Here is a 27,356-nt window from a genome sequence, read left to right as displayed (position 1 = left end):
TGTTGCCATCTTAAAATTGTTCTTTCTTTAGATAAGGCTGTTGCTTGCTGTTTTGTAGGGAGATTACTAAAGACATGTAAATAATCCATATTTATTCAGAATTAATATTCTCATAATCTGTACATAAAAATGACATAAAAACAGGACCTCAGGCTTAATATTAATGTGCCTAAAACACATGAATGTGAGGCAAAGAAAGGGAATATTAATGAGAACTCCCCAGTTTCTTGTAGAAGTTACTGCAAAGAGGTTTGATTCTTTTTATGATCACATGGCATGTAGAACACTACTTGTGGTCTGTCACCTGCTTCAACAGTGTTTGGCTGCCAGGTGCTGGTACCAGTTTGATGCTCTGCCTTTGAAGCTGAAACTTTCAGAGATGCTCAAAGGATTCATTGTTACTAGAAATGCAGAAAATGTTGCATTGAACATTATTCTGTAGTGCAGAGAAAGTCACCATAGAGCGTTGTGCCTGTCTTCGAGGGAGGTACTGTGTGTGTCTCACCCAATTTCCTGTCACTGGTTGGTCTCAAGATACAACTGTACCTCAGAATATTAATAGGAATCAAGCCCTTGCTAGTGATCAAACCCTGGATTTTACCTGAAAAGTTGAATCTGAAATTCATTTTTCACAGGAAAATGGCTAAAGATTGGTTTTCTCATAAAAGACTGTTCTTATCTAATTGTTCTCATAATGGAGGAGAAACAGTATTTAAGTGAAATTAGTGCTATTATTAAATTAGGAGAATTTTAGCAGAGCTTTGAAAACACAGAAACACAGTTTCCCATTCAATGTTACAGAGAAAATAAACCCCAGCTGGGTACCTTAACTGAATTTCATACAAAGCAGGTTACTGTGAATGTTAAGATAGTAGCCAGCGTGTTTAAAAGGGACTGGGAGGTTTGCTGATGGTGTTACCTCTTGCAAAGGAGACACTTCTAAGGGCTCGTGGTATTCCTTTAAAATGTGGGGCTGTTTCTCTGAGGTATTGTCAGCTGATGCTTTAAGTATTAATTATCTCTGCTCTGTTTCCTGTGTTCTTCTTTCATATTTGTAAAAAAAAGAGTCCATGTTTGATCTTTTTTAGTTTCTCTGGGTTATAAATGTCACAGTAATGCCAAGTAACCTTTCAAAGGATGCAGGGGATCTTTTATACTCCTTTTTTTTCCCTATATATATGCTCCATGTTTATACCCAGTCACCTGCTCCACAGTGAGGGGTGGATCATTCAGGTGGTTCACCAGGGTGTGATGGGCACCTGAAGCTGTTGATATCCAATTATTCCATTGCTTCCTACAGAATTTCCTACCTTTTGTTTTCAGAAAATGTGTTGAAATTTTGATTTTCACAAAAAGCCTTGGTTGTGAAGGACACATAACTGGGATTCTTTTTGCTCTGGTTATTTGTGCTTTAATAACTTTGGGTTACCTCTGCCTTGGTTTTGTATCTTCCCCCTCAAAATCTTGAGGAAAAGGTTGTTCTAAAGATGGGTTTGTCTTCACTGCTCTCCTGTACTGGCAGAGATCTGGGAATTAACATTAAAAAATCCAGATCACTCAGGAGCTGATTTTGAGATAAATGGGCAGACTTTGTTTCCTCCCTGTATGTAGGCAGATAGGTAATTATTTTTAACCAAACTTGATCTGTGAAACAATGTTTTTTTCCCAGTGAAGTGGAGTATTTGATGTTCAGAGGGTTTTGATACAGGCAATACTTCAGCATACTTCAAACTAAAATGAATCATGCAGGTGCTTTGTGATCCTTTGAAATCTGCACATGTGAGAGTTGTTTCTTTCTAGCACGTTGTAGTAATTTTAACTGCACTTAGAAGAGACATCTTCAAAAGTTAAATGCATTGAGTTTTTAAAAACCAGTATTTTGCATTCCTTTTAGGTGTTCTCTGGGCAAATTATATCATAAGGGGGCAAAAGTAGTACACAATTAATTCCAAGGAAATGCAACTTTAATAGCTCATATAGACATTAAACTCTGTACTTTCACTTTTTAAATTCAGTAAGCATGCTGTATTGTAAACCCAACTTTTTGCATATATTTACTTATTTATTTATATATACACACTGGACAGGATCAAACCACACCTGAGATCTTGGATAACTGAAGGGTAACTTAAGGGATAACTGCCAAATGCTAAAACCTGTGATTTGTGAAATTATATTATCATATCAACTTTATCAAAATCTATAGAGTATATTCCCCTATGCCATGTGATCAAATGTATCAGAGGAAACTAATAGATCTAAAAATAATCTGCACAAATACCAATTTGAAATCCTGCCCAGGAGGATTAGAGAACTGAAATCCTAAATTCTTGGTGGTTTTGTTTCTCAAAAGTGTTTTCAGAGCTTTTTACTTCTTCTCCCCTCTCCCCCTTTAAATGTCATAAATCCAAGCTACTGCTGATTTTCCTGCCTTTTAAAGGGTTTTGTAGGCTTGTTCCCTGATACTTTTATTCCATCACTTGCCTTTTTTAAGCCATCATTGTGGGTTTGTTTCTCTTTTCCACCTCTTCTGTTTTACAGAGATGGAAAAGTGGACTCTGAAGGAGTCTCCTCATGAACAAATATCAACAAGTTTAAAACAAAAAACAGGCCAAGAGCAAATTAATTCCTGACGTTTTTGTTTCAAGCTGTTTACAAATTAAGGAGGATGCCTCTGGGTCAATTGCATTTGTTTTACTTGTGAAGATTATTTCTGCAAGTTATTAACTCAGGAAATTTGGGACGTTGACTTGCATTGTCCTTCTAAACTGCTGCAGTGTTTTAACAAGTTTATCTTTATAGAAATACTGAGATGCTTTGGATTTATCAATTACCTGCAAAAGAAGATAATGAAACGCTGTTTGGCTTTCATTTTGATAGCAGCAATAGGACACACATTGTTATTCCTCAGTTGTATGCATCTTCCTCAACAGTCAAAACAGTTTTTTCTGCAAGATTTGTCATGCTGTTTATGTTCTGTGGGGTCCTCCTCTATTTTCTCTAGTTAATTAACAAGGGTTTGGGTCTTCATTTGAATAGATTGCTTTAAACAATTTCCTGAATTCTTCAGTTTCCCACTGTATCATCATGGAATTCAGGAAGTATCTGCTACTTAGTACTAAATATTTTGTTATCACCTTACTTGAAAGTTTTGATTATTTTCCACGTTGCTTTTATCAGTCTTTAAACTTGTCTCTGCAGCCTGCCAGTGAATAGTTGCTGGCAGCCAAGGAGGCTGAAAGAGGTAGGAAATAGTCATGTGCTTCTTTTCTCCCTCCTTGGCCTCACACACCGTGTGACTCAGCTGAGTCCCCTGTCCAACACCAAGCTGGCAAATCTGTCTGGTCTGGCCATGAAAAATGTTGGGAACTGGTCCTTGTGCAGCCTTGGATATTTCCATCTTTTTATGGCAGCCCCTCTGATTTCTTCAGAGGGTAAAAGTCGTGTCCCTTTTTAACAAGATGATGTTAAGGGAAGGTTAGTTGGAATTATATAATCGTTAATTTAAGCCTTATCTAAGTTGGCCAAAATGGGTTGCATGGAATGATTCCTGCTGTGTGCTCCAAGTCTTCCCCTGGCACATATCCGAGTCTTGGAAAGAAGTCTGGCCAGAGATGAGTTTGGTGTAAGCACACAGACCAACCAGTTTGTGCCATTTCACATTCTGTCTGTGCTTTTTTCCAGAGAAAACTCTTTAATTCCTGCAATTCACTTGCTGAGGCTGATAGTCTTCAGATCAAAACAAACTTTATGCTCAAACCCTGATATAAATGAAGTAGAAGGGTATTAAAATACTCTTGGATAACCTTGTTGTCTGTTTCTAGAATATTATCTGAGCAGCTCTTCAATGGGCAGGACTCAAATCACACATGGAGGGATCAGCTCCAGGTGCTTTCTGCAGAATACTCCTGGGGGTCTGATGTCTCAGCTCTGCACACTGAGCCTCAGGGTTTACTGGTCTGCAATACAGCAAACCTTCACTGGTTCTTGAGTTATCCAGGGAAACTGAAAACAGCAGTTAATTGCTTTTCAGTCCAATGGAACCTTGCAAACCTAGAATAGAAAGAGCTGATGGGAAGGGAAAATCCAGATGCTGTTTGGGATGTTCAGGTGACACACATCCTCACCCTGGCTGCATTAGTGCAGCTGGAGCAGTCTCAGATTTGCTGAATGGGGGGAGAAACATGAAAATAAGAAAACAAATGGATGATCACCATGAAAATAGAAGCAGTGTGTACAAGATGCTTGTCTGGCAGAGGGATGCAGGCACAGCCTTTCCTCATGGAGAGATGAGAATATATTGTCAGACTTGATCTCAAAGGTCTTTTCCAGCCAAAGTGACTCTCTCATTCTATATAAAGCGTTTTTATTGTTGCATATCTAGGTCATATAAGAGGATGTATAAGTGGCATTATCTCTCTAGCAAATAGTCCTGTAACAGCTACAACAGAGGGGTTCAAAATGAAAGATTCAAGTTCCCTTTTTGGTCAGTTAAGAAATAGAGTAATAACAGCATCATATTCTACAGTCATGTTTGCCAGGAGCACAGCAGCCTTACAACTGCTGCTCTGCCAGGGTCTTGCACTTGCCACTTCCCTTGGGCACTTGCCAGGGAAGGTTCAGAAGGCACCCATTCCCTGTCCTTTTTAGTTAAGCATTTTATTTAATCCTTTTATTTCCTCTCACTGTATAAAGCCCTATTCTTGCATTCCCATCTCCCCTTCCATCTTGGTTTTTGGGTGTTTGCCTTTATCTTCCTCTTCTGTGGCTTTTGTTCACCACCAGTAATGAAAGTGCTGTCATTCCTATTGTTGTTAGTAAAAACCTCTTGGTTTAGAGGAAACATGGTTTAAACATTAATTTTTCTTTAACATGGAAGTTTACAGGCCTAGAATATTCCATAGAGTCAAATGATTGTCAGTGTTCAGCTGTTACATTTTGGTGTGTTGTACATGATGGTCTTGTGAAATGAGCTGTTTTCTGAGAAAATTTGTCAAACTTAACAGGTTGGTGTGATTAAAACTAATGGAATGTTGGCAGTTTAGAGGAATAAATAGATAAAGCAGAATTAGTTACTTTTCATTAGCAAAGGCCTTTAGGAGACAGATGCAAGTTTCTTTGCAAAACACCAGGTTTTGTCATCAAAACCTAAAGTCTGTTCTGTAACAGTGGCTGTGACAAGTTAGTAGTTGAATTTTGGGTAGTACTGCCTCTATTAATGTCACAACCACCTTATTTCAGTAGTGTTCCTTTTGAGTTGCAAATATTAATTGTTTCACAAATACAGAGTGGGAGGCAGTAGATCAACAGTGATCAAGTTGCCTTAAGGTTGTTTGTCTGAATCCCTGAAGCCAGTTTGTGCCATTTTTAATGTATAAGCCACGGGAAGGGAACCAGTAGAGAGGAACCTGCAACAAACCCCACAAGGGCAGAGATTTGAGATTTACAGGCAGCTTCCCACTGCTGTCAGCACCCTGGGTTAGGGCTCTCAGTGAGCCAAAGGCCTGAGTGCAGGAGCAGGGGGTGCAGGGGCAGCAGGAGTTCAGTTCCTCTGCCCAGCTGAGGGCCAGGCTGGGCAATCAGTGGCACCCACACGGTGTGGGGAGCACTGGGATGTGCTGTGGAAATGATGGGCTCATGCCAACCTGGATCTGCCCCTTGTCAGCCTGGATGTGCCCCATGCCAGCCTGGGTCTGCCCCATGCCAGCCTGGATCCAGCTGCTGCTGCCCCCAGGATGGACCAAGCCCAGCTGAAATCCAGCAGCTGCAGAACCACTTGGAGCATCCTCCTTGTGCTCTGCAGGCCCCAGCAGAAGCTGTTACCTGGGGTATTGATGGGGCTCCCCTGGGTCTGTGGCCCTGCTGAGGTGCTGTTGGCACCAGTAATTCTGGGCTCATGGGGTCATGGAGTACTGCTGATTAAAAATGTGGAAATCCCTTGATCTTTTCAAAGGGATTGTATTATGACTGGTGCTCTCACAGGTGGATGCTGTAGGATGCCAATATAAAATATTTTATGAATGTGACATTCTATGCTTTCAATTTTCTAACTGTATCTTTTCCTGAATACGCTGTCAGAAACTACCATTATGGATTCTGGACTTACAAATTATTTCAGACTTAGTAGTAAATTACTGGCAATAGTAAATATAATAAGAATAAACCTTATTGTCAGATTGGACAAACCACTTTTAAGGAGACTTCAAAGCTTTCCTGAGGAAGTTGTCATGAGAACTGAGGGGATGAAGGAAGGGAAGGAAAGAAGAAAGGAATATTGATATTAAACTGGGTGCATATGAGCAATGTGATTTGCTTATTCACACTCAGGTATTGACATTTCATAGTGCTCTGCAGAAAGCAGGTGATAGCAATTTTTGTCATTTATCCAGATATTTTAAAATCAATATTTTTTAAATACTCCTACAGAGAGGAAGATTCAGAAAGTGAGAAGGATAAGAAAATCTGGTACTACAGCACAAAGATCCAGCTGGCAGAGTTAATTGAATGCCTGGACAAGGATTACTGGGAAGCTGACCTATGCAAAACCCTGGACGAGATGCGTGAGGAGGTTCATCGGCACATGGATGTGACAGAAGACCTTACAAACAAAGCAAGGGGCAGCAACAAGTCTTTCCTTTCTGCAGCAAATGGTAGGAATATTTTGTGTAATGGGAATAGATGCTGCACTTTGAATCAAATCTAGTTTATCTTGCATCAGAAGCAGGATTTATGTCACGTTATTTGTGCTCCGTGGCTCTGTAGGTGGTTTGTTGTTTCATGTTGACAACATGCTTTATATTGTAGATGAAATTTTGGACATTATCAGAGCGAGAAAAGGAGAAATAGTGGAAGATAAAAACACAGGAGATGAGGAAGCAGAAAAGGCCAAAAGTGATGTTGATAATGACCAGGCAGATGCTGAGAGAGACAAGGAAGAATCTGGAGACCAAGATAAAATTGAGGAAAACCAGAGTGAGCAAGATGTGGAAAAAGAGAAAACAGAAGGTAAAGAAACTGACTGTGCTTTAACAGCTCCATTTAAGTGAAGTGAACCCCACATTTATTTAAGTGTTGATGCAATACTTTCTTGGTATGATTCTCCAAGACATTTCTGTAATAGGTGGTATTTGTCAGTTCCTTTGTGCTTTTTTGGTATTGTAAGTAATTTCACCAACTTTCCTACTTCTATACAGCTGGCTCCTAGATACCCTGCCTTGAGGTACAGGTGGCACTTACAGGTTGTGATCAGCATGTTTGTAGTAAGCCACAATTTTTAATTTTTTCCTACTCACAATTGGTTTGTTCTTTGATTCTGAGACAATACCAGCTCATAGCAAAAAAAAGGAAGGGAAAAAGCTTGCTATTTTCCAGCATTATCAAACAAACAAAGCTGCTGATGTTGCTTTCTATGGATGATGCCAAATGACATCCTAAGGCATAATAAAGAACATCCCTGAAGTTTTGTTGTGCGTTTTACTGTAGAGGCAACAGTCGTTGGGGATAAAAGTAACTCTGTGACCTCCAGCACTGATGACAGCACCACAAATCCTTCTGCAGGAGAGAATAGTTGCTCTGAAGGGAAGGACGCAGTGGGGTGTCAGTCAGAAACCCTTGATAGCAACAACGTGGCAGAGAAGAAGGTGGCATCAGAGCTCCCTCTGGAACTCTCAGGTACAGAAGGCACTGTTACCAATGCCTCTGTAATTTGGGGAATCTGTTTTTCTCTCTGATTTGTCCACTAAAACCATTCCCAGCATATATCACTCATGCTGTTTGCTTGCAGTGCCATCCTTTACTGCTACGTTGTCATTATTAACATTTCAAAGTTAATTTTCTTGCAACTAGTGCTTGAAATTTGTGGTCCTCCATGACATTAGCATTTGTTTCCATACCTTCCAAGACGACTGTGGCTAAGCTTTTTATTTTCTGATTTCTGTGTATTTTATTTTTCCATAATGATCTGTAATGATTGTTAGCATCCTCTCCAAGTTTATTTCAAATCTAATTTGCTGCTGGCTTTTTTATTATTTTAACCTCTCATTTACTGTTTAAATTACTAACAAAGTGTTTTCATTCACTAGAATAAACCATTGCACTGAAATGTCAAGATTAAAATTTTCATGCTGGAAATTTTAAACAGATTTCAGAATTATAAGCACAAGGGTTATTGTATTTTAACATGTTTTGTTCTGCCATGTCAGTGACTCAAAGGTAATAATATACACTATTTAAAATCAGACAAACTTGCTTTAGGAATAAGTGGGAGTTGATTAGGTGTAACATGAAGTATGAGTGTACTATTTTAGAATTACTTAATATTACATTCAGAATTATATTCTATTGCAGGATTTACTACATAACCAAATTTTGTTCTAAACAGCTGATCACTGTTAAAATTATCAGGATTTTATTTTCAGTTTTAATCTCAGTTCTTAAAAATCTGAACATGTGTGATGTGAACATACTCGGTGTGTTATGTTTTAAAAAGGGGTAGTAAATGTTTTCTCTCCTACAGAAATAGTTCTCCATGCAGTCACAGTCTGCAGCTTTTCAACTTATGAAAGTCAATGCATCCAAGCCTTGTAATAAACTTTCTGAACAAGAGGACAAAATGAAAGCTAAGATTAATCTGTAATCTGCAAGCCTCCTAATACACTTTTTAAGTACAGAAAATGTCCTGATGTATGAGACAAAAGCCATATATTTCAGATACATGACCAAATATTTTTCCAGTTCTCTTATTTTTTATTCCCTTTTAAAGTTAAAATAACTTTGTAAAGATTTAATGGAAAAGATACAGACTATAATTATATTTCAGACACCTTTATGGGTTTGTATTTTATTTTAAAGATTCACTTATATATTTATCATTTTTTATTATACTTTCACAAGTACTTTTCTCCTTCCAAAGCTTCTGTGTGAGTTGTATATTCATGGGCTCTTTTTTTGTAGGAAAGTGTGTGTGGAGAGGGTTTTTCCTCATGTTTAAATCACTATATTCACAGCAATATTTGTGTTTTTACTATGAAATTTCAGTTTGAGACTGTCAGTGAGAGGGAGAAATACTGAACCAGGATCAGTGAGGCAGTTATCTCCAAAAGAGGGGGGAAATATGAGTCAAGTGCAGAGATAGAAGAGAATGTGAGAATGTCTGTTACCATCCTTGTTACATGCAATTTGGATAATAATATTTATTGAGAGGCTGATTTGGGTGCTTCCACTCTCCTCCAAACAGCAGCCATGGAAACAGGTCCATTTTTCCTCATAGTAAAAAGGGAAGTGGATCAAACAGTGCTGCTCACCCATTTGGCAGTCAGAAATCAAGATGCATTCAGATTAGGGATCCTCTAAGAATTCCAGATTATTTATCTGATCCATCCTTCTGCTAGGAGTGACTATTCCACAAAAAACAAGCTTTGTTCTGTCACTCCTCTTAACAACATCAGAGTCTCTGATCCTTTGGAAGAATTCTAGGAACAGGCAGATCTTGTAGATTTTAAACAGCTGAACTTTCTCCCGTGGCACTAAGCCAGGAGACATTGCTGGGTTTGCAGTTCTGAGGGATGGGGGCTTGTTGCTGCTGGGAGCATGGAGGGATTTATTTCGAGGTAGCTGCAATTCAGTGATACTTAGTCAAAAATTCCTACTGGGGCAGCACAACAGGTGAGGTGACAACAAAGTCCAGAGCTGTCAAGACAGTAACAAAGACAGCTGAGGACTAGGAACCCATTTGAAGCCACACCAAGATCCATCAGATCAGGAAGGGGCTGATATTTTAAGTGGGCTGATATTTAGAGTGGTGCCAATGGAACAGAAATCTGTGGGATTCCTGAGAATTAAGGTGCTGAGGAAGAGACAATCAAAGACTCATTGGAAAACAAGGGAAATTGAAAGGTGTGTGCTCTGAGGAACAGCTAAAGCACAAGAAAATTACAAGAGAGAAAATCAGATGCTTCAGGAAGACCAATTTTTATGAATTCTAAATGCAAAATGGTCTCAGGGTTATCTGTGTGTACATCTATAGAAAAAATTGTCTTGGATGAAATACAAATATATTTTAAATACAGGTATGAATTTCAGTTCTTCAGAGAGGTAGAAGTTAAAACTGCTTGAAACAAAAATTAAAAAATGCTTTCATGGATACAGTGCTCTGAAGGGAATTAATATTTTCTGTGTGTTTCCCTCCAGTCCAGCAAAACATGTTTATCTGCCTTTTTTTGATGAAAACTTTTAAAAATTGCATTGATCCAATTCAAAACAAAAAAACTAAAACTGAAGTTGTTCTTTTGTAGAAGAAACTGGTCAGATGATCCCCAGCAGTGGTTCTGCTGCACCTCCACAGGCAGATGCTGAGAACAGCAGTGGCAGCGAGCTGGGCTCTGGCCAGAATGACTCCATAAAAACTCTTGATGATGCTGAAAATGCAGAGAGGGGATCCCAGGCTTCAGAGGATATAGGTAATAATAATGATGATAATCATTATATTAAGGATTATAAAGATAATGGCATCTTCAACTTTCATTTAATGCATCTTTTTACTAAACTTTCTGTTAGTTTTGTAACTTCTATACATCAATAGAAAACTTCCAATTCTTAAGTTTGTTTTAAAAACCTTTTTTATTCCTGGGCAGGAGAGAAATCCAATGGTGACAGAAGTGATTCTCCAGGTGCAGGGAAGGGCACGCCAGGCTCGACACGGATGCTCACCAGATTGAGAAATCCAGATAGCAAACTGAGCCAGATGAAAAGCCAGCAGGTTGCTGCTGCAGCAAATGAAGCAAATAAGTTATATAAAGAAACCAGAGAGGTTTGTGCACATCATGGAAAACTCAAAGAATTACAAAAAATGTTCTGGAAAAATGTTAATTTCTCTAAAGGGTACTAAATTTTACTGAAAAGGTTTAAAAAGTGATTTTTTTCAGGCAGTGGAGGTACTTAAAAAATGGCAGTAATAATAAATGAACAAATTATGAAATTGTTATATCACAGAAAGCTTTTTTCCCCCCTCTCCTTTACTCTCTCTACAGTGTGATGAGTGTTCTCATCAGAGAGTGCTCTCTACAGAGTAATGACAGTGACCCAGTGCACTTGTGTAGTTGTTTTGTATGACTGGGTTGTTTGTTGTTTTGGTTCTGGTTTTTTTAAGTAGCCCAGCTTTTCCAGGAAGGAAATGCTCAACCGTTGGGACTTTTTTTGCAGTTAATTGTCTGCATATTATTTGGCATATTAATTTTACTTTTGCTAATTGGTTTTCAATGTAAGTTAACAAGTTGTGAATTTATTGACAAATTAGTCCAGTGATGTTATCTCTGCCATGTTTGCAGAGCCCAGGATACTTCTTTCCTAAGCTGCATGTCTGAATCCTGTGATGTACCAAGGAGGGGGTTCACAGAGGGCTTACCTGAGTTTAGTGAAGCTGCTTTCCCAGAGCTCTCTCCCTCCACAGGCACAATCAGAACAGCAAAACTGGTTCCTGTTTGGTCTGAGAAGCCTGGATGGTGTTTTTTAATGTTAAATTTGATCTGGGAATATCCTACCTCTGTAGACAGGCAGTGATGAAGTACATATATGGTGTATTGGATAAACAGTTATTTGTTTCTACACACTGATGCAGGGTATTTTTATTCTTTTATATATATTTATATACAGACATTTGAAGCCTAAATCATAAATAAGTAAAGAGAAGGAATTGCTTTACAGATTCCCTGAAAAGTTTCCAATATTTCTTTCATAAGGTGCTGGTGGTCAACTCTCAAGGCGAAGTCTCCCGAGTGAACACCAAGAAGGACGTTGTGATTAAAGGAAATATGAACAACTATTTCAAACTGGGCCAGGAGGGCAAGTACCGTGTGTATCACAATCAATATGCCACCAATTCCTTTGCCTTGAACAAGCACCAGCACAGGGAGGACCACGACAAGAGGCGACACCTCTCGCACAAGTTCTGCCTGACCCCAGCTGGAGAGTTCAAGTGGAACGGCTCTGTGCATGGCTCCAAAGTTCTCACCATATCCACCCTGAGGCTGACCATTATTCAGCTAGAAAACAATATCCCAGCATCCTTCCTTCACCCTAATTGGGCTTCACACAGGTAAATGAATAATTGGAAATATATATTCTCGTATTTTACTTGTGGTTTTGCTAGCAGTGTTGGTAAAGGATAGTCTTTGTTATTTCAAATCTGTGATTTCCAAGCACCATGCTTCACTATAATAAAACATAATGTAAGTTTATGGTGGAGGCTAAAAGGGTTATACATGTGAGTAAAGTATTACTACAGGAGTTTTTGTCCTACCATGAAGTCTTCTTGAAATGACAAGCTATATTAGTGCATGTGTATGTTTCAGATCGTTCTCTTTTTTCCAATTTAGGTCTAACTGGATTAAGGCTGTTCAGATGTGCAGCAAACCCAGAGAATTTGCACTAGCACTGGCTATTTTGGAGTGTGCAATCAAACCAGTTGTCATGCTGCCCATCTGGCGGGAATCCTTGGGGCATACGAGGTAAAATTAATACAAATTAAAACATTCTTGAATATGAGAACTTTATTTTGGTTTGGAGTTGCTAGTTCCTTCCTTATGTTTAAATTGAGATAGTCATTCAGCACTTAAAGTGTATTTTCTCAAACAGAAACACTGAAAAATCATGACAATATTTTTATAGTGTCATTGCTTCTGCGTGTGTTTTATCTGAGCCACGGTCTCAAAACTGATAAAACTCTGGGAGAGTAGAAGAGCAAATTTCAGGACTCTCAGTTGAGTGAAGTCTGGGTTTTGTCTCTCATTTTGTCATAGGAGCAGAAAATAGATGTGTCTAGTGTTAGACACAATTGCATCCAGCTTTGTTTGCCTCATTGAAATAGCAAAAAAAGTGATGTTCCTCTTACAATTAATACCTAAAACCTGACAGTGGGCATTCCTCTCAACTTCAGATATTTAAACTTATTCAAAGGGCTATTATGTGCTGTTGACATCTTATATTTGCTTGCAAGATCCTGTTTTTAAATGCACTTAAATCTGTATGGATTAGATTACGCAGAATGACAGCAATAGAAAGAGAAGAAAAGGAGAAAGTGAAAAAAAAAGAGAGAAAACAAGAAGAAGAGGAAACAATGCAGCAAGCTACATGGGTGAAATACACATTTCCTGTCAAACACCAGGTGAGGGTTTATTTTGTGGGAAGTACAAAGAAAGCACAAACTGTTGGTTTCTGACTCTGTTTTCATTTAAGCTTACAGTGTTCATGTCCTTGTGCTGCTCCTACAGGGAAGTAGGAACCATGGCCATGAATTCAAGCCCATTATCTTGGTCTGAACTGAATTTGGTCTGTGTCATGCTCTTATTGACACTGCCTGAGTGACAGATGCTGGTCTGCAAATGCAGCCTTTCCTAATGGAAGGTTCTAGGGGGTTATTGGAATCTTGTCTGTGTGTCTGTCCCTGTCCCACTCCCTCTCCCCAGAAAATGCAGCCTTTGGAAGGTTGTATAATATGATGGGAACTACTGTAGAAACCTCTTTATATTCTCCTACAGTAGATATTAACTACTTTTGTTGGAGTAGTTCTTTGCTCTACACTTGTTGTAACAAGCATACAGGTTGATTCAAAAACTCCTATGAACATTAATAATGCAGTAAATAGCATCATTAATATTACTTTTTAAAAATATATATACAGGTTTGGAAGCAAAAAGGAGAGGAATACAGAGTAACAGGATATGGTGGCTGGAGCTGGATTAGTAAAACCCATGTCCACAGGTTTATGCCCAAACTGCCAGGAAATACTAATGCAAATTACAGAAAATTGCTATCAAGTAAGTGTCTGCATTGCTTACTTCTTTTTTAATTGCAGTTAATTGTGTGTAATATTTCTTAAGGAGACTTTAGGAGTAATTTTCCAGCAAAGCTTTTGCGGATATTTTGTAATCTTGGTCCTTGTAACCTGTTCAGTTGTCACAAACATTTTGTAGCTACATTAAATTGTTTCAGTAATGCTTTGTGTAACACTTGTGCATCTTTGTATAGCCTTATTTAGATTAAAGGTAGATAAAAGTTATGTAGAGCATCAAAACCACAAAATCTAAATATTGAGCGAGTGTGTATATATATATGTTCAGTATTGCACTGTTTCATTTATGGTGTTACCACTAGATGCTTAATTCTCTTTCTGAATTTCACTAATGGTATGCAAATGATTTGAGAGGTAAACTAACATGCATTCGAATGTGGCAGAGGACAAAAAATACTGTGGATAATTGAAATAATTTAATTTGTTAATAGCAAAGAGCGAAGATGAAAAATGCAACTTGGATAAACGAAAAGGTACAACTAAGGTAAAACCAGAGAGAGACAGAGCAAAGGATTCTCGAGATCTGCAAGCAAAAGACAAAGCAGATGTTTCAGAAACCTTGGAGAAAGTACAAGTAAAAGAAGAAAAGTTGCATGAAGATAAATTAGAAGTTGACACAATTTCTGAAAACTTAGATCATGCAAAAGACACAGGTGATAACCTTTTGTTATTGTGAAGCTCATGTTATTGCATGAGTAAAAGCACAAAACCTCGGAAATAACTAGTGAAAAAGTGTGTAACATATTTTATCAAGACATCTAAAATGTCTCAGTTAAATGATTGCCTGTTATCCATTGTAGTAGGCTCTGAAGCTTTTGTTCCTTTTTTAATTGAAATCTTTTAATATGCTAAAAAGCCCATTTATTTCTTAGTACTTAATGTAAAAATATAATTTGTATTCATTATTGGGGAGCTCACTGACTCAGAGTTACTTCTTCTTCACAGTGGAAAAAGACATGGATGGTGAAAATGATAAAGTCATCAAAGAAGAACCTATGGATGTGGATGATGTGAAAATTGAATCCTCCATAAAAGATGAGGAAAGTCATTGTAAGCGGGATATAATCAATGTCAGTGAGGGATTTCATTTAAGGACTTGCTACAAAAGGAAAGTAAAATCATCAAAATTAGATGGACTCCTGGAGCGGCGAATAAAACAGTTTACACTGGAAGAAAAACAGCGTCTGGAAAAGATGAAGCTGGAGGCTGGTGCTAAAACTGGGGGCATTCGATCTGTGAGCCCCCAGAAAAACACAGATGAGCTACAAACAAGGAGTGGGAAGGAAGGGAGCCAGTTTGGCTCTCCTTCCCAGGATCAAAGCTACATTTCAGACAAGACCCAAGCTGACAATGCAGAGCAGGATGGTTTGCCCATCAGCAGCATCTCCTGTACCAAAACTGGGGATGAAGATGAACCTTCTTTGCCTTTGTCAAACAGGCTCTCAAAACAGGGGCAGCTGCTGGATGAGGACTCCCCTCAGCCCTCTGAAGGAGACAGCTCTGTTCAGAATGACGGCAGAGAAAACAACCCTGAGCCTTCGACTGCTGAGAAGTGTCAGGGACAAGAGGCTCTTGGAGAGTCTGAGAGCTCTTTAGTGGATGGCTTGAAACAAACCAGTGCAGAAGGCAGAATCAAATGGGATGTTTCAGAAACAAGTGAAAAACCCTTGAAACAAAAGCTACCTATTACCAGAATGTCTCAGCGAGAACTTGAAAACTTAGGACCAGTAGTACCTGAAAGCAGCTGTAGAAGAGATGCTGTGGGCACTCTTGAAAAACCAGACTCAGAAGGGAATTCTGAACAGCAAAGCAAAGATCCAGAAAACAATTGTATGATAAAAAGCCATATGGAAACCATGTCCTCTCAAGAAAGTGAAATGGAGGAAGAAATTGCTCCTGTAAAGACTGAAAGTAAATCTGAAAAGATGATATTTCACCAAAAATCAGCTAAAAAAGATCTAGAATCCTTTAAAGCAGGGCTGACTTCTGAAAGAAATCTTGAAAGTCAAAGTCTGGAACACATGGATGGGGCAGATGATAATGAAGATTTACTGAGCTCTAAACTAACAGAGGCTAATGGTCGAAAGAAAGGTCAGGAACTGAAAGTGGAGACAGGTACCATGAACAAATATCTTGATCAGACAAATGTAAATACTATTACTGACAAAAAGAATAATAAAGATGAAGAAACTGAGACAGAAAAAGAAAAATCATCATTTCAAATGAATGGAAAAGACAATGACATTAAAGCATTATCAAATGATGACCTCTTAGTGAAAAATACCTGTGAAACTAAGGCAGGGGGTGATATTGAACCAAAAGTTAATAATATTAATAAATCCATTCCAGAACATGAAATAAAACCATTGACTTTTAAGGAATCTTCAGTAAAACCGTTCATGAATGGTGACATCATGGGAGAGAACACAAAGGATAAAAATGACATGGACTCAAAGTCACATCTGCAGAGTTCACCTGAGTCTGAGTCTGGAGAGAGTCTTCAGCCACCAGATGAAGTGCCCAAGTCTGTGCAGAAAACTGAAGAAAACCAACTTTCTCCTGAGAGATCTGCCAGTGTGGGCTCTGCTTCCCTGCCAGCACAGGCTGTCTGTAAAGAAAATAACCTGAGCAGTGAAACAGAATCTATGGAAACTGAAGCAGTCGAGGAGAAGAAAGTTGCTCCGTCATCTGTAACCTCGTGTGAGGAATCCAGCTTGAGCAGTCACTTTGCTGACCAGAATGGGGTACAGACACATAAAATGGAAAATATTAATGGGGAAAGTAAAATGAAAACTGTTATTACTGAAGTGACTACCACAACCTCAACTGTGTCCACAGAGTCCAAAACGGTGTTTAAGGTTGCAGAGAGTGGAGCTGCCAGTGATGAGAAAACCACAGTTGTGTCCTCTACAGAAAACTGTGCCATCTCCACTGTCACCACCACCACCACTGTCACCAAGCTCACCACTCCGGCCTCAGAGAGTCACTCTGATGTCATCTCTGTCCAGGAGCACAGTAAAACTGTGGTTACAACAACAGTCACTGACTCACTGACCACCCCAGAAGGCACATTGGTGACTTCCATGACTGTCAGCAAAGAATATTCCACAAAAGACAAAGTGAAGTTAATGAAATTCACAAGACCCAAAAAAACTCGTTCTGGAACTGCCTTGCCATCTTACAGGAAATTTGTTACCAAAAGCAGTAAAAAAAGCATATTTGTTTTACCCAATGATGACTTAAAAAAGCTGGCCAGGAGAGGAGGGATCAGAGAGGTTCCTTATTTCAATTACAATGCAAAGCCTGCCTTGGATATCTGGCCATATCCATCCCCAAGACCAACATTTGGGATCACTTGGAGGTACATACTTTATATTTTTGAGAAGAAGTCTAGGATGTGATGAAATTAATTGATTTTTAAAATACAAGTGATAGACATGTTAATTCCCAAATATGCAATTTTTGCTATTTATTATTCCGTTTTCTATATTGCTCAGTAAAAGTAGCATGGAAAACCTTTGTCTTGTTGGTTTGGTTGGGTATTTTAAGTTTATTTTTAAATATAATTTTATATTCTGTTGTTAGGTACCGACTCCAGACAGTCAAATCATTGGCTGGAGTGAGCCTGATGTTGAGGTTATTGTGGGCATGTCTCAAGTGGGATGATATGGCAGCAAAAGCTCCCCCTGGGGGAGGAACCACAAGGACAGGTATTGTTAATTTCTGGTTTTCTTTGCAAAAGCTTTTGCTCTAAATTCTGAGTATTACACTCCCTCAAAACATTTCTATAAAGGCTGGCTGTCAGCTGTGGCATTTGAATTTTGTTTGCTGTTTCTTTGCCTTGGGTACATTGGGTTGATTGGAGATTTAGCTTTATTTGTTTCTGTTATTAATGTTCTGAGACTAATTTGTTGCAGAAACAACTGAAACTGAAATTACAACAACAGAAATAATCAAGCGGAGAGACGTTGGTCCGTATGGGATCCGCTCAGAGTACTGTATAAGAAAAATCATTTGTCCCATTGGTGTACCAGAGGCTCCAAAAGGTTTGTTTATTTGTTTGTTTGCACATTTCCCCCCCACCCCCCCTGTAATCTAGAGAAATTAAGGTAACTGGGTCTTTATGCTAATTCAGCCCATCAAGGGAGCACATGCAGCTTGCCAGGAACTATTAATTTACCTATGAGAAACAAATGCTGCATTTAACAAATGGATGTGATTTATCTGAAGCTGAAAAGCCTCCCTTTTATAAAATGGGACTGAAAATATCACAAAATCTTGGTTTACACTTGGTTTTACAGTATAGCTTAACCTGTGTGTTTTGCCTGCTCTCTAAAGAAACTCCAACACCCCAGAGGAAGGGACTGCGATCAAGTGCCCTCAGGCCAAAAAGGCCAGAAACACCCAAGCAAACAGGCCCTGTTATAATGGAAACTTGGGTAGCAGAGGAGGAGTTGGAACTCTGGGAGATCAGGGCTTTTGCTGAAAGGTAAAGTGAGCTTTTAAAGAAAGTAATCTTCATTTGTGTGATTGTTAAATAAAAGTTCCCCTAGAGAACACAAACCTGGTCACTATGATCCCTAGAAACAAAAACTGTTGTGTTTTTACTGGGCCTTTTGATACTGATAGTCAAGCTTAAAGTTACAAAGCTAAACTATTTGCTGGTACCAAAACTAAGGTATGCAGATATTTCAGATTTGTTAGAACTAATATTACATTAATTTTTCTGTGCTTATGAACTAACTACTGTTAAATGCTAAGAGGTTATTACTGCAATGCATCAAAAGGCTGTAGGCTACTTTTGGCATGACTTTGCACAGTATTTGTTAAATACTTCTATAATCCAAAGAAAATGACTGTGTACAAGTAAATTGAGCCTGAGAATACTCAAGTCATAAGATGCATATTTTCAGTATCATGTGCTTACAGTCAGAACAACATTTTTGAGTCTCTTGGAAAGAACAATTTTAAATGTATGTTATTACATGGGTTCCTTGCAGTCTCAGATGTAATTATAAAATCCAGTTTTGATTAATGTTTCCTGTAAGATGTTGCAGTAGTTTAGCATCAAGATATTTCAGGGATGTTGCATGCAATTTCAGTAGTTTATTTCAAAATGTTTTTAAAGGTGTGACCAGTTTTTCAGTGATCTTCTGTCTTGATGGTTACTCTTAGGAGAGCAGTTAAACTGGATAAAACAAAATGCAATTTGATGGTTGGATTTTATGGGGTGGTATAACTTACTTTTGGTTGTGTCTTTGGCAGGGTGGAGAAGGAAAAGGCACAGGCAGTTGAACAACAGGCTAAGGTTAGTGAACAGAAGAAGGCAGAGGAGTTCAAGGCCCAATTGGAGGCTCAGCTAAAACACCAACGTTTGGCTGCCCAGCAGGTGGGGAGCTGTTGGTCGTCCCAGCAGTCAGCAACTGCACTGCTCACCACATGCATCACAGCCTTGGAAATGAAATTATCCCTTGCTTACACCATTTCTCAAATAGTTCCAACTGCAGATTAAGCCATCAAACAATGCTGCTGCCACTGTATACATCTGTTATTTTGAAACAGGGTTAATGCAAAGGTTTGTTCTGGGTTGCTTGCTTTTTCACCCACGTCATTTATAACACTTTAGAAAGGTTTAGTTTGTTTTCATTTTAAAGAAGGCTGGGAAGCACCATCTGCAGGTAAGCTTCTCAGTGTTCTGTGTGTGGTGGAAAGCTGCCTTGGAATACAGCTGACTTGGGAATACAACTGCATTTCATGCTTCACTCAAATTGAATCTTTTGATTTTACTCTATATAAGTTATCTGAGTTAAGCCCACTGATAATTTTATGTAAATATATGTAGCTATGTATATGCATTTATATTTAAATGTATGCAATTAAAATGAGGAAACCTGATGCCATGTTGGTATTTCACATCCATTATTAAGAACTGTGCTTTTTCTCAACATATTCCTTCTTCATTTCATCTTCCCTGACAAAAACCCATTAGTAGTGAAAGAGTGCTTCTGATTTGTGGGCATTACTGCAATATAGTGCTGGAATTTTAATTAGATAAATACAGATATAATTCCAGTAACATGGGAAAAAATGTTAGATTAGTTGACATTTTAGAAGAGCCTGCTGATAGATCCCTTCACTACGGGGCTCTCTAGGTTAAATATGCTTTTTCAACAGTTACAGCACAGAAGGTCACTGGGTAAGGTAAAGGATTTTGAACCTAATTTTTTTTAAGCAGGCTGAAAACTGGATTTAAATTTAAAAGAACAGTTTTAAAATTTGCATTCTCAGTGGTGAAACAGAATGAATACAGTCTCTTTTTTTCTGTAACTGGCAGGATCTCAGTGCAGGAAGCTCTAAATTTAGGAATGCTAATAGTAAACTCTGTGTTGATGATGATGTACCAATTACTGACATAGATGCGTGTGCATGGTCAAAGCCAAATATAGATGGATATTTTATGAAGTTTTTAAGATATTTCTGATTAATCTGAGGCAAATTAATATCTTGTGCGGGGGTTTTTTAAGTAAAATGTGCAGTAAAATTAGCATAAGGCAAGGATTTTAAACTTGCTAGAAAGGAAAATTTCTGGCTGTGTATTCTAAGCAGATTTGTAATTCTGGAGGTCAAGGAGCCTATTCTTCAGTCCTCAGCAATTTGAACTAAAATCCTACCAGAGGCCTTTCTCCCAATACTGGGTAGAGACAATGTTGATGTTGTAAAATCTGAAAATACTAATTATCTCTCTGTTCCATTTATTTTCTGAACAGAAACGGCTGGAGCAGCAGAAGCAGATCCCTGCAGGAGGTGTGGTCCCTGCAGCCAGCACAGCCAGCAGCACTGCAACCACAGTCTCCACACCCCAGAAAGTTGTGGTGGGCCCTCTGACAGGCCCTGTCCCCACGGGAACCAAAGTAGTGCTCACCACTAAAGTGGGGTCTCCAGCTACAGTAACATTCCAACAGAACAAGAATTTCCATCAAACTTTTGCTACTTGGGTTAAGCAAGGCCAGTCTTCAACAGGTAAGGAATCATTTGTCATGGAAGGAACATTGCTGGAGTTCATCCTGTGTGTGCATCACGTCCTATGTACACATCACATCTTCTCCAGACATGCAGCATTTTTACATTTCTGCTCTTTGCTCTTAACTCTTGCTGTGCCAGAAGGACATTTCTGAGATTCCACCTGTCTGGTTTTCCCTTGTTCTGACTTCTGCTAGGAAGACTCATTTCTGACCTGTCTCATGAATTACTGACAGTTTTGTACCAGTATCATTCGTGAAAGCATTCTATGATGTAACATACTGTTTCCAGTAAAGAACCTTTACCAAGGAAAGCATGACACATCCAAAAAAAAAAGTAAAAGTAATCCTGTAGTTTGCTGTTTCATGCTTGAAAAACAGTCATTTCATTGACTAATGATTCTGCTCTAAACCTGCCTGTTCTGTGTGCCTCAATAGCCACTAGCACAGCTGCCACCTCAGCCACAACCATTGCCAGCACAGGGCAGACCTTCCAGCTCTCAGGCAGCCCAGTAACGATGGCAGGGAAAGTGATAACTAAGCTGCCACTCCCTGCAAACAGCAAGATTGTTGCCGTCAATGTGCCATCAACTCAAGGAGGTAGGGCAAAGGGAACTGAATAAAAATTGTATTCCAGCTTGCTGTTTAATTCTCCTTTGACACTATTTTCCCAGTGAAGTAAACTATGATGTGAAGGGGGAAAAATATTTTTTAATATATCTATATATAAATACAAGTTTCTACAGCTTGTTCCCCCTGTGTTGCATATTTGTGTCTGTAAGGGGAAAAATGCAAGTTTTTTGCCTATAAATTATTCTGCATTTCATAGCACAAAATTAGGAGTTTTATTTTGAACAATGTGGAATGAAGCATGCTTTTTTTTTTTGTTATCTAAATCAACAAAGAAACTTTCTTAACAAAAATAGTAATGCCTACAGCTGCTCTTCACTGATGAATTTGTCTCCAGACTAAGATTAGCATTTTTGATTCTTGCTTCAAGAAGAGGACTTAATTTTTTTGAGATTTGTGAATGTATATTGAACAGAAATCTCAATGCTCTGTCTCCATTATATTTAGCATCTGAGCACATCATGAAAGCTGCAGATTTTGTATTGAAATTTCATAGGTGACAGGAGAAGCATTGCCCATTTTCTTCAGCACCACAGTGTTGTAGGTGAAAAGTGTTTAAACTGCTCTCCTACGTTTGAAATTAATCAGATTATAGCTTTTAATGGTTGTATAAAACTAATTTGTGGCACTCTGTCAATGCAAGGACTTCTTTGCAGTTACTATCAAACTGATCTTTGTGAAGATTCACACTTTCCTTAATCTTCTCTAAAATATCTGTTTCTTAACTTAAAATGTAGTTGGACTACTGACAAAGTATAATGCTGCTTCTTTTTACAATATGACAAAGGCTTTCCCAAGAAATGTTGAAAGGCTCAAAGGTATTCTAGAAACCTGGAGACTTGTGTTCTAAATGCCACCCTGGAGTTGCATTTACTTCTTTTGCTGGCCATTATGTCATTAATGAATTCTCAATTTTTCTTTAATTAGGTGTGGTTCAAGTTCAGCAAAAGGTATTGGGTATCATTCCATCAACTACAGGTGCAAGTCAAACCTTTACTTCCTTCCAGCCAAGGACAGCAACTGTAACCATTAGGCCAAACACCACAGGGACATTAGGAACAACAAGCACTTCACAAGTAAGATGTTTTTCTGGTTATTTAACTCAAAAAAATGTAGGTGCATAGGCTTTAAGTTATTGGCAGACATTAAAAGTTCTGGCTAATCACTTTTCAATGGTTTTGGCTCGTCTCAGCAATGGTTTTGGCTCGTCCTTTATTCCCAAGAGGAACAACAGTTCCCTCCAGTTGGGAAAATCAAAACACACGTGGGAAACCATTGAGGGCCTGCTCCAGGGGCGTTTTGCTCAAGCTGACAGGTGGTCTCCTCTCTGGTTGCACAGGTGGTGCAGGGGACGCCGCTGCGCCCCGGGATGACGGTGATCCGGACCCCGCTGCAGCAGTCCCCCCTGGGCAAGGCCATCATCCGAACACCTGTAGTGGTGCAACAAGGTATTCTGCCAGCCAGTAGGTTCACTTTAATATTTAAATTGCCAGTGTGAAATCCATGGTTTGTTTCTTCATGAATTCCTTGTGTGTCGTTGTGCCCCAATGCAAAAATCCCTCATTTTGATGCTCAAATAATGCCTTTTGCAGCTTTTGGATGTGTTTGTTGGAGGCTTTGTCAATGTTATTAATCACTGACACTGGGAAATGTAGTACTTAACTTTAAGTCCATTCCTTTGGGGAAAAAAAAAAAACAACAACCAACCAAACCCACACACACAATTGAAAAACCCTAAAAACATATAGAGTAATTGTGCATTGAGAAAGCCTTTTTTTGTATGCTTTTTCTTAAAGAGAAAAAACAGTATTTTTTAAGTTCTCCATATGCATGCAGCCTTAGTTAAAATAGGAAATATTTTGCAGACATTTTTCTATCACACAAATGGTTCGTAAAGAAAGTTTATGTGCAAACTGCAGTGTTTGCTTCACTTGTCTGATCACCATCACACCCCATTGCAATTTGTGACTTGGAGGTTTGCTGTGCTTACAGTTAAAAAGCTGAAAATGTGTTTCTTAGCTCAAATTCTTCTCTTACAGGTCAGACCCAGCAAGTGGTGACTCAGATAATCAGGGGTCAGCCTGTCTCAACAGCAGTTTCTAGTACCAGCACAGCTTCTTCCAGCACTGGGCAGAAAACCATCACCAGTTCTGGGACAGCCCCTCAACAAGCTCAGCCACAGACCCCAGCAGCACCCCCTCGGCCTCAGCAGGGCCAGGTGAAGCTGACAATGGCCCAGCTCACCCAGCTCACACAAGGGCAGGTAAAGCACTGGACAGCCCTGGGTGTGGAAGTGTGCTAACCTGTCCTGCCTTTGCATTTCAGCAGTGTGGTGCCTGTGCCATTAAATTTGTGTCTGGCTTCATTTAGGATGAGCAGTGGCATAATTACAGACTGAAAGCAGCTTAAATAGTAAATAAATATAATAAGTAGTAAATGCAAAGTAAGCAGTTTTAATAGTAAGGTTTTAACTTTTGCTGTTGTATTTCCCAGTAAGGTAACTGGCATCAGGAGTGTTCAGCAAAAAAATCTTTAATAGCAGTAAGGGACATAATTATTCTGTGTGGTCTGTTTTGTAGACATTCAGATCATAATTTTGATTACTTGTCTTTTGATTTGATGTGAAGATCTAGTTTTCATTCATGCTATCCAGAATCTCAGAGGAAAAGTTGCAGTATCTGTGAGCAGAGGAGAAAAAAGTTCTTAGAACTTCTGCTCAGATAATGAAGGTCTGTTGGCAAAAAATAAGTGGAGAGTCAATTTTTGGGTAAAAATAAATGTCTATGATGTACTACAACATCTGTTCTTCAAACTATAAATAATTCATATAAATTATTGTGATGTACAGACTGCTCATTGCCAGATAAGGTTTTTTGTTTGTGGAAGAAGACTTGGAGTTTAAGCTGAAGGGGAGGATAGATTTAGATTAGCTATTGGGAGGAAATTGTTTCCTGTGAGGGTGAGGAGGCCCTGGCACAGTTGGCCCAGAGCAGCTGTGGCTGCCCCATCCCTGGAAGTGTCCAAGGCCAGGTTGGATGGGGCTTAGAGCAACCTGGGATAGTGGAAGGTGTGGGTGGAATTGGGTGAGCTTTAAGGTCCCTCCCAGCCTAAACCATTCTGTGATTCTGTGAGTTTCTACACCAAAGATTCAGAGTTGTGTTGTGTTCTTTGGGTTCACAAAATGTGTCACTCCAGCCCAGTCATTTGTTGGCAATAGAATAGTTGAAAGAGTCATTGAGTATTTAATGATCTCAGATACTGGTTTTAGATTTTAGGAGTATGGTATGTGATGAAAATATATAATTCTAAAATCCAAACCTCTACTTGTTCTGATTTCCAGCAAAGTTTGTCTAAGAATTACATCACTAATACATCAATATTAACTTTTTTTTAGGGTGGCAGTCAAGGCTTAACTGTGGTAATTCAGGGACAAGGTCAAACTACTGGTCAGTTACAATTAATCCCTCAGGGTGTGACTGTAATACCTGGTCCAGGACAGCAGCTTATGCAAGCAGCTATGCCAAATGGTACAATTCAGAGATTTCTGTTCACCCCACTACCAGCAGCTGCTACTACAGCTAGCACAACTACAACCACCGTTTCTACTTCCACCTCGGGTAAGCACTGTTCTGCTCAGCAGAAAAAAAGCTTCCATTTCAATTGCATGGGAGTCTTTATACAGCTGCGGGTTGTCTGTTACTGCAGTAAATTTGTTGGAAGTGCATTGCAGAGTCTGTTGAGTTCCTGCACTGAGCTTTGCAGCAGTTCCAGAGGGTTTGGGTTATCAGTCTCATGCCGTTTGCCATTAACGGACTGCTCTTTGTGTGTTCACAGCTGCCGGGGAAGCGAAGCCGGCTCTGCAGGCGGCCCCGGCCGTGCCCCCGGGCCAGCCCCAGGGCCAGCCGGGCTCCGCGGCACAGCCCGCGGGGGCTCAGCCCCAGGGCGCCCAGCCCGAGGCCCCGAGCCTGCCCGAGGCTCCCGCTGAGCCCGCGGCCCCTCCCGAGGCTCAGCCCGCCAGGTCCCCGGCTCAGTCTCCAGCCCAGGCTCCGGGGCTCTCTCCAGCGCCCGGCCCGATGCCGCCGCCGCCCGCGGGCCTGCCCCCCGGCCAGGCCCAGGCCCAGCATCCCGCTCAGGTGCAAACTCCAACCCCACACCCCGGTCTGATGTGGCCCCACACTCCCTTACACATTCCAGCTCTGCTGCAGCAATCACAGCCTCAGGTTCAGACATCGGGCACAGCCCTTGCGAGTACTCAAAGTCTAAATCAGGTTCCTGTGCAGTGCCCAGCTCATCCTCAGCTGCAACTTCAGCAGCCTCCAGCAAGTGTTATTGCAGTGCCCCAGCCCCAGCAGCAAGTGGAAGTCCTCTCTCAGCTGCAGCCCTGTGTTGTGGCTCAGCTAGGAGCCCAGCAGGGCAGCGTGCCCCTCATCCACCTTCAGTCACCTCTCGAGGTGCAGCACAGTAGCCCAGCACAGGCTCAGCAGATGGCCAGTGTGGTGGCAGTGCAAGCAGTTAGTGTGCAGGAGCAGCTCAGGGAGCAGCAGCAGAAGAAAAAGCAGCAACAGATAGAAATTAAACGTGAGCACACCCTTCAGGCTTCTAATCAAAGTGACATTATCCAGAAACAGGTAAAGTTAACAGAAGGAAATTAACACTTAATAAATGAAAGAAATCTAATTTCAAATGCCTGTTCTTGTTAACAATGTTAATACATTTGATAGGCAGTTAATTTGATTCTTTCAAAGATAGTGCACGATTGCTATTGGCAATTAATGACATGTTCCAAGTTAATTCAGCACATCAAGTCACTTGTACCATGTTTGGGTTCTTCTGTCACCTTGATTCCCATTAGCTGCTGGGACAAATCCATCTCTATTCTCAATTCAGGAAAGATAGGTCAGAGCTAGGAGAGCTGATGGCCAGAACACACATGTGGTACTTTCATTACCTGAAAACTGAGGTTCCAAAGAGGTATCTGAAATGTGACACTGTTGGACGGCTGCAGGGCTTAAAGATACATAATGGACTATTACCACTTTTCAAATAAAACAACCAGTCACTGAGGAAATAGTCAATTTACATTTAGGTCCTGGGTTCAAATTTGACATAAGCAAAATATCCTACTCTGGGGGTGGTGGTGTTTTCTTTCTTAATTTCTTTTTGAATTTTCAAATAATTGTTTTAAACAAGCACTGCTCCCCTGGTAAAATCAGCTTTGTCACTCAGTGAAATAAGTAACACTTTAACTTAGGAAATGTCCTGGTTCTCCCCATAATACTGTGAAATACTGGCTAAGTTTTCATCTTTAATTTGTATTCTCTATCATCCTACAGGTGGTTATGAAGCAGAATGCTGTCATAGAACATTTGAAACAGAAGAAGACACTGACTCCAGCTGAGAGGGAAGAAAATCAGAGGTGAATGTGCATCACAGTGCATTTGTAGATACCATTTTTCATTTGTTTAATCCTTTAATGGTGTCATAATGAAATCCGGGTTTGGAAAAACCTGCTTAAGTGTTGCCATTTAAAATTGGTTATAGTAACACTTTAAAGTAGCTTCCATAATGCTCTCATTTCATCTTGTATTCTCAATTTTATTTTGCTAGTATGTTTTTAAATAATGTTACATATTGTGTTTGAAGCTGGCCACAGTTTTTAAACTCAAGTAAAGAAGCACAGAATGGAGAATTAATGCTTCTGCTGCAAAAAAAAAAGCCTGGGTTTTGTTTGTCCTTTATCATGGCCATGTGTTTCCATTCTTGTCCCTGCACATCCCACTCTACAGAAGGAGCTGAAGAGTTGGAAGACAGATTGACAAACTGAGAGATTTTATGCTTGAAGCTGCTAAACAGAAATTTGG

At 39.7% G+C, this 27,356-nt stretch overlaps 1 protein-coding gene across 11 annotated transcripts in view; it reads left to right on the top strand.

Annotated features, from left to right (window-relative positions):
• The window catches only part of BPTF (bromodomain PHD finger transcription factor), a 52,401-nt gene that overhangs the window by 13,040 nt on the left and 12,005 nt on the right, over window positions 1-27,356 (top strand). For 4 of the 11 annotated variants that reach the window (XM_039715902.1, XM_039715898.1, XM_039715903.1 and 1 more), the window contains exons 3-25: window positions 6,427-6,650; window positions 6,805-7,005; window positions 7,483-7,671; window positions 10,293-10,457; window positions 10,632-10,807; window positions 11,736-12,091; window positions 12,372-12,503; window positions 13,030-13,159; window positions 13,676-13,811; window positions 14,278-14,499; window positions 14,792-17,207; window positions 17,432-17,556; window positions 17,764-17,892; window positions 18,185-18,335; window positions 19,112-19,235; window positions 20,614-20,866; window positions 21,304-21,465; window positions 22,423-22,571; window positions 22,835-22,958; window positions 23,535-23,758; window positions 24,890-25,112; window positions 25,330-25,628; window positions 26,829-26,911. In XM_039715902.1, coding sequence (XP_039571836.1) covers window positions 6,427-6,650; window positions 6,805-7,005; window positions 7,483-7,671; window positions 10,293-10,457; window positions 10,632-10,807; window positions 11,736-12,091; window positions 12,372-12,503; window positions 13,030-13,159; window positions 13,676-13,811; window positions 14,278-14,499; window positions 14,792-17,207; window positions 17,432-17,556; window positions 17,764-17,892; window positions 18,185-18,335; window positions 19,112-19,235; window positions 20,614-20,866; window positions 21,304-21,465; window positions 22,423-22,571; window positions 22,835-22,958; window positions 23,535-23,758; window positions 24,890-25,112; window positions 25,330-25,628; window positions 26,829-26,911 — 6,393 coding nt within the window. The remainder of the gene's footprint in view (window positions 1-6,426; window positions 6,651-6,804; window positions 7,006-7,482; window positions 7,672-10,292; window positions 10,458-10,631; window positions 10,808-11,735; window positions 12,092-12,371; window positions 12,504-13,029; window positions 13,160-13,675; window positions 13,812-14,277; window positions 14,500-14,791; window positions 17,208-17,431; window positions 17,557-17,763; window positions 17,893-18,184; window positions 18,336-19,111; window positions 19,236-20,613; window positions 20,867-21,303; window positions 21,466-22,422; window positions 22,572-22,834; window positions 22,959-23,534; window positions 23,759-24,889; window positions 25,113-25,329; window positions 25,629-26,828; window positions 26,912-27,356) is intronic. The other 7 variants (XM_039715905.1, XM_039715901.1, XM_039715904.1 and 4 more) reach the window with 6 other exon arrangements.

The sequence above is a fragment of the Passer montanus genome, unplaced genomic scaffold (assembly GCF_014805655.1).
Source record: "Passer montanus isolate IOZ18808 unplaced genomic scaffold, ASM1480565v1 scaffold35, whole genome shotgun sequence".
Taxonomy (NCBI): Eukaryota; Metazoa; Chordata; class Aves; order Passeriformes; family Passeridae; genus Passer; species Passer montanus.
Note: the sequence above shows the minus strand (reverse complement) of the source record. Positions and strands in the feature narration are given on the sequence as shown.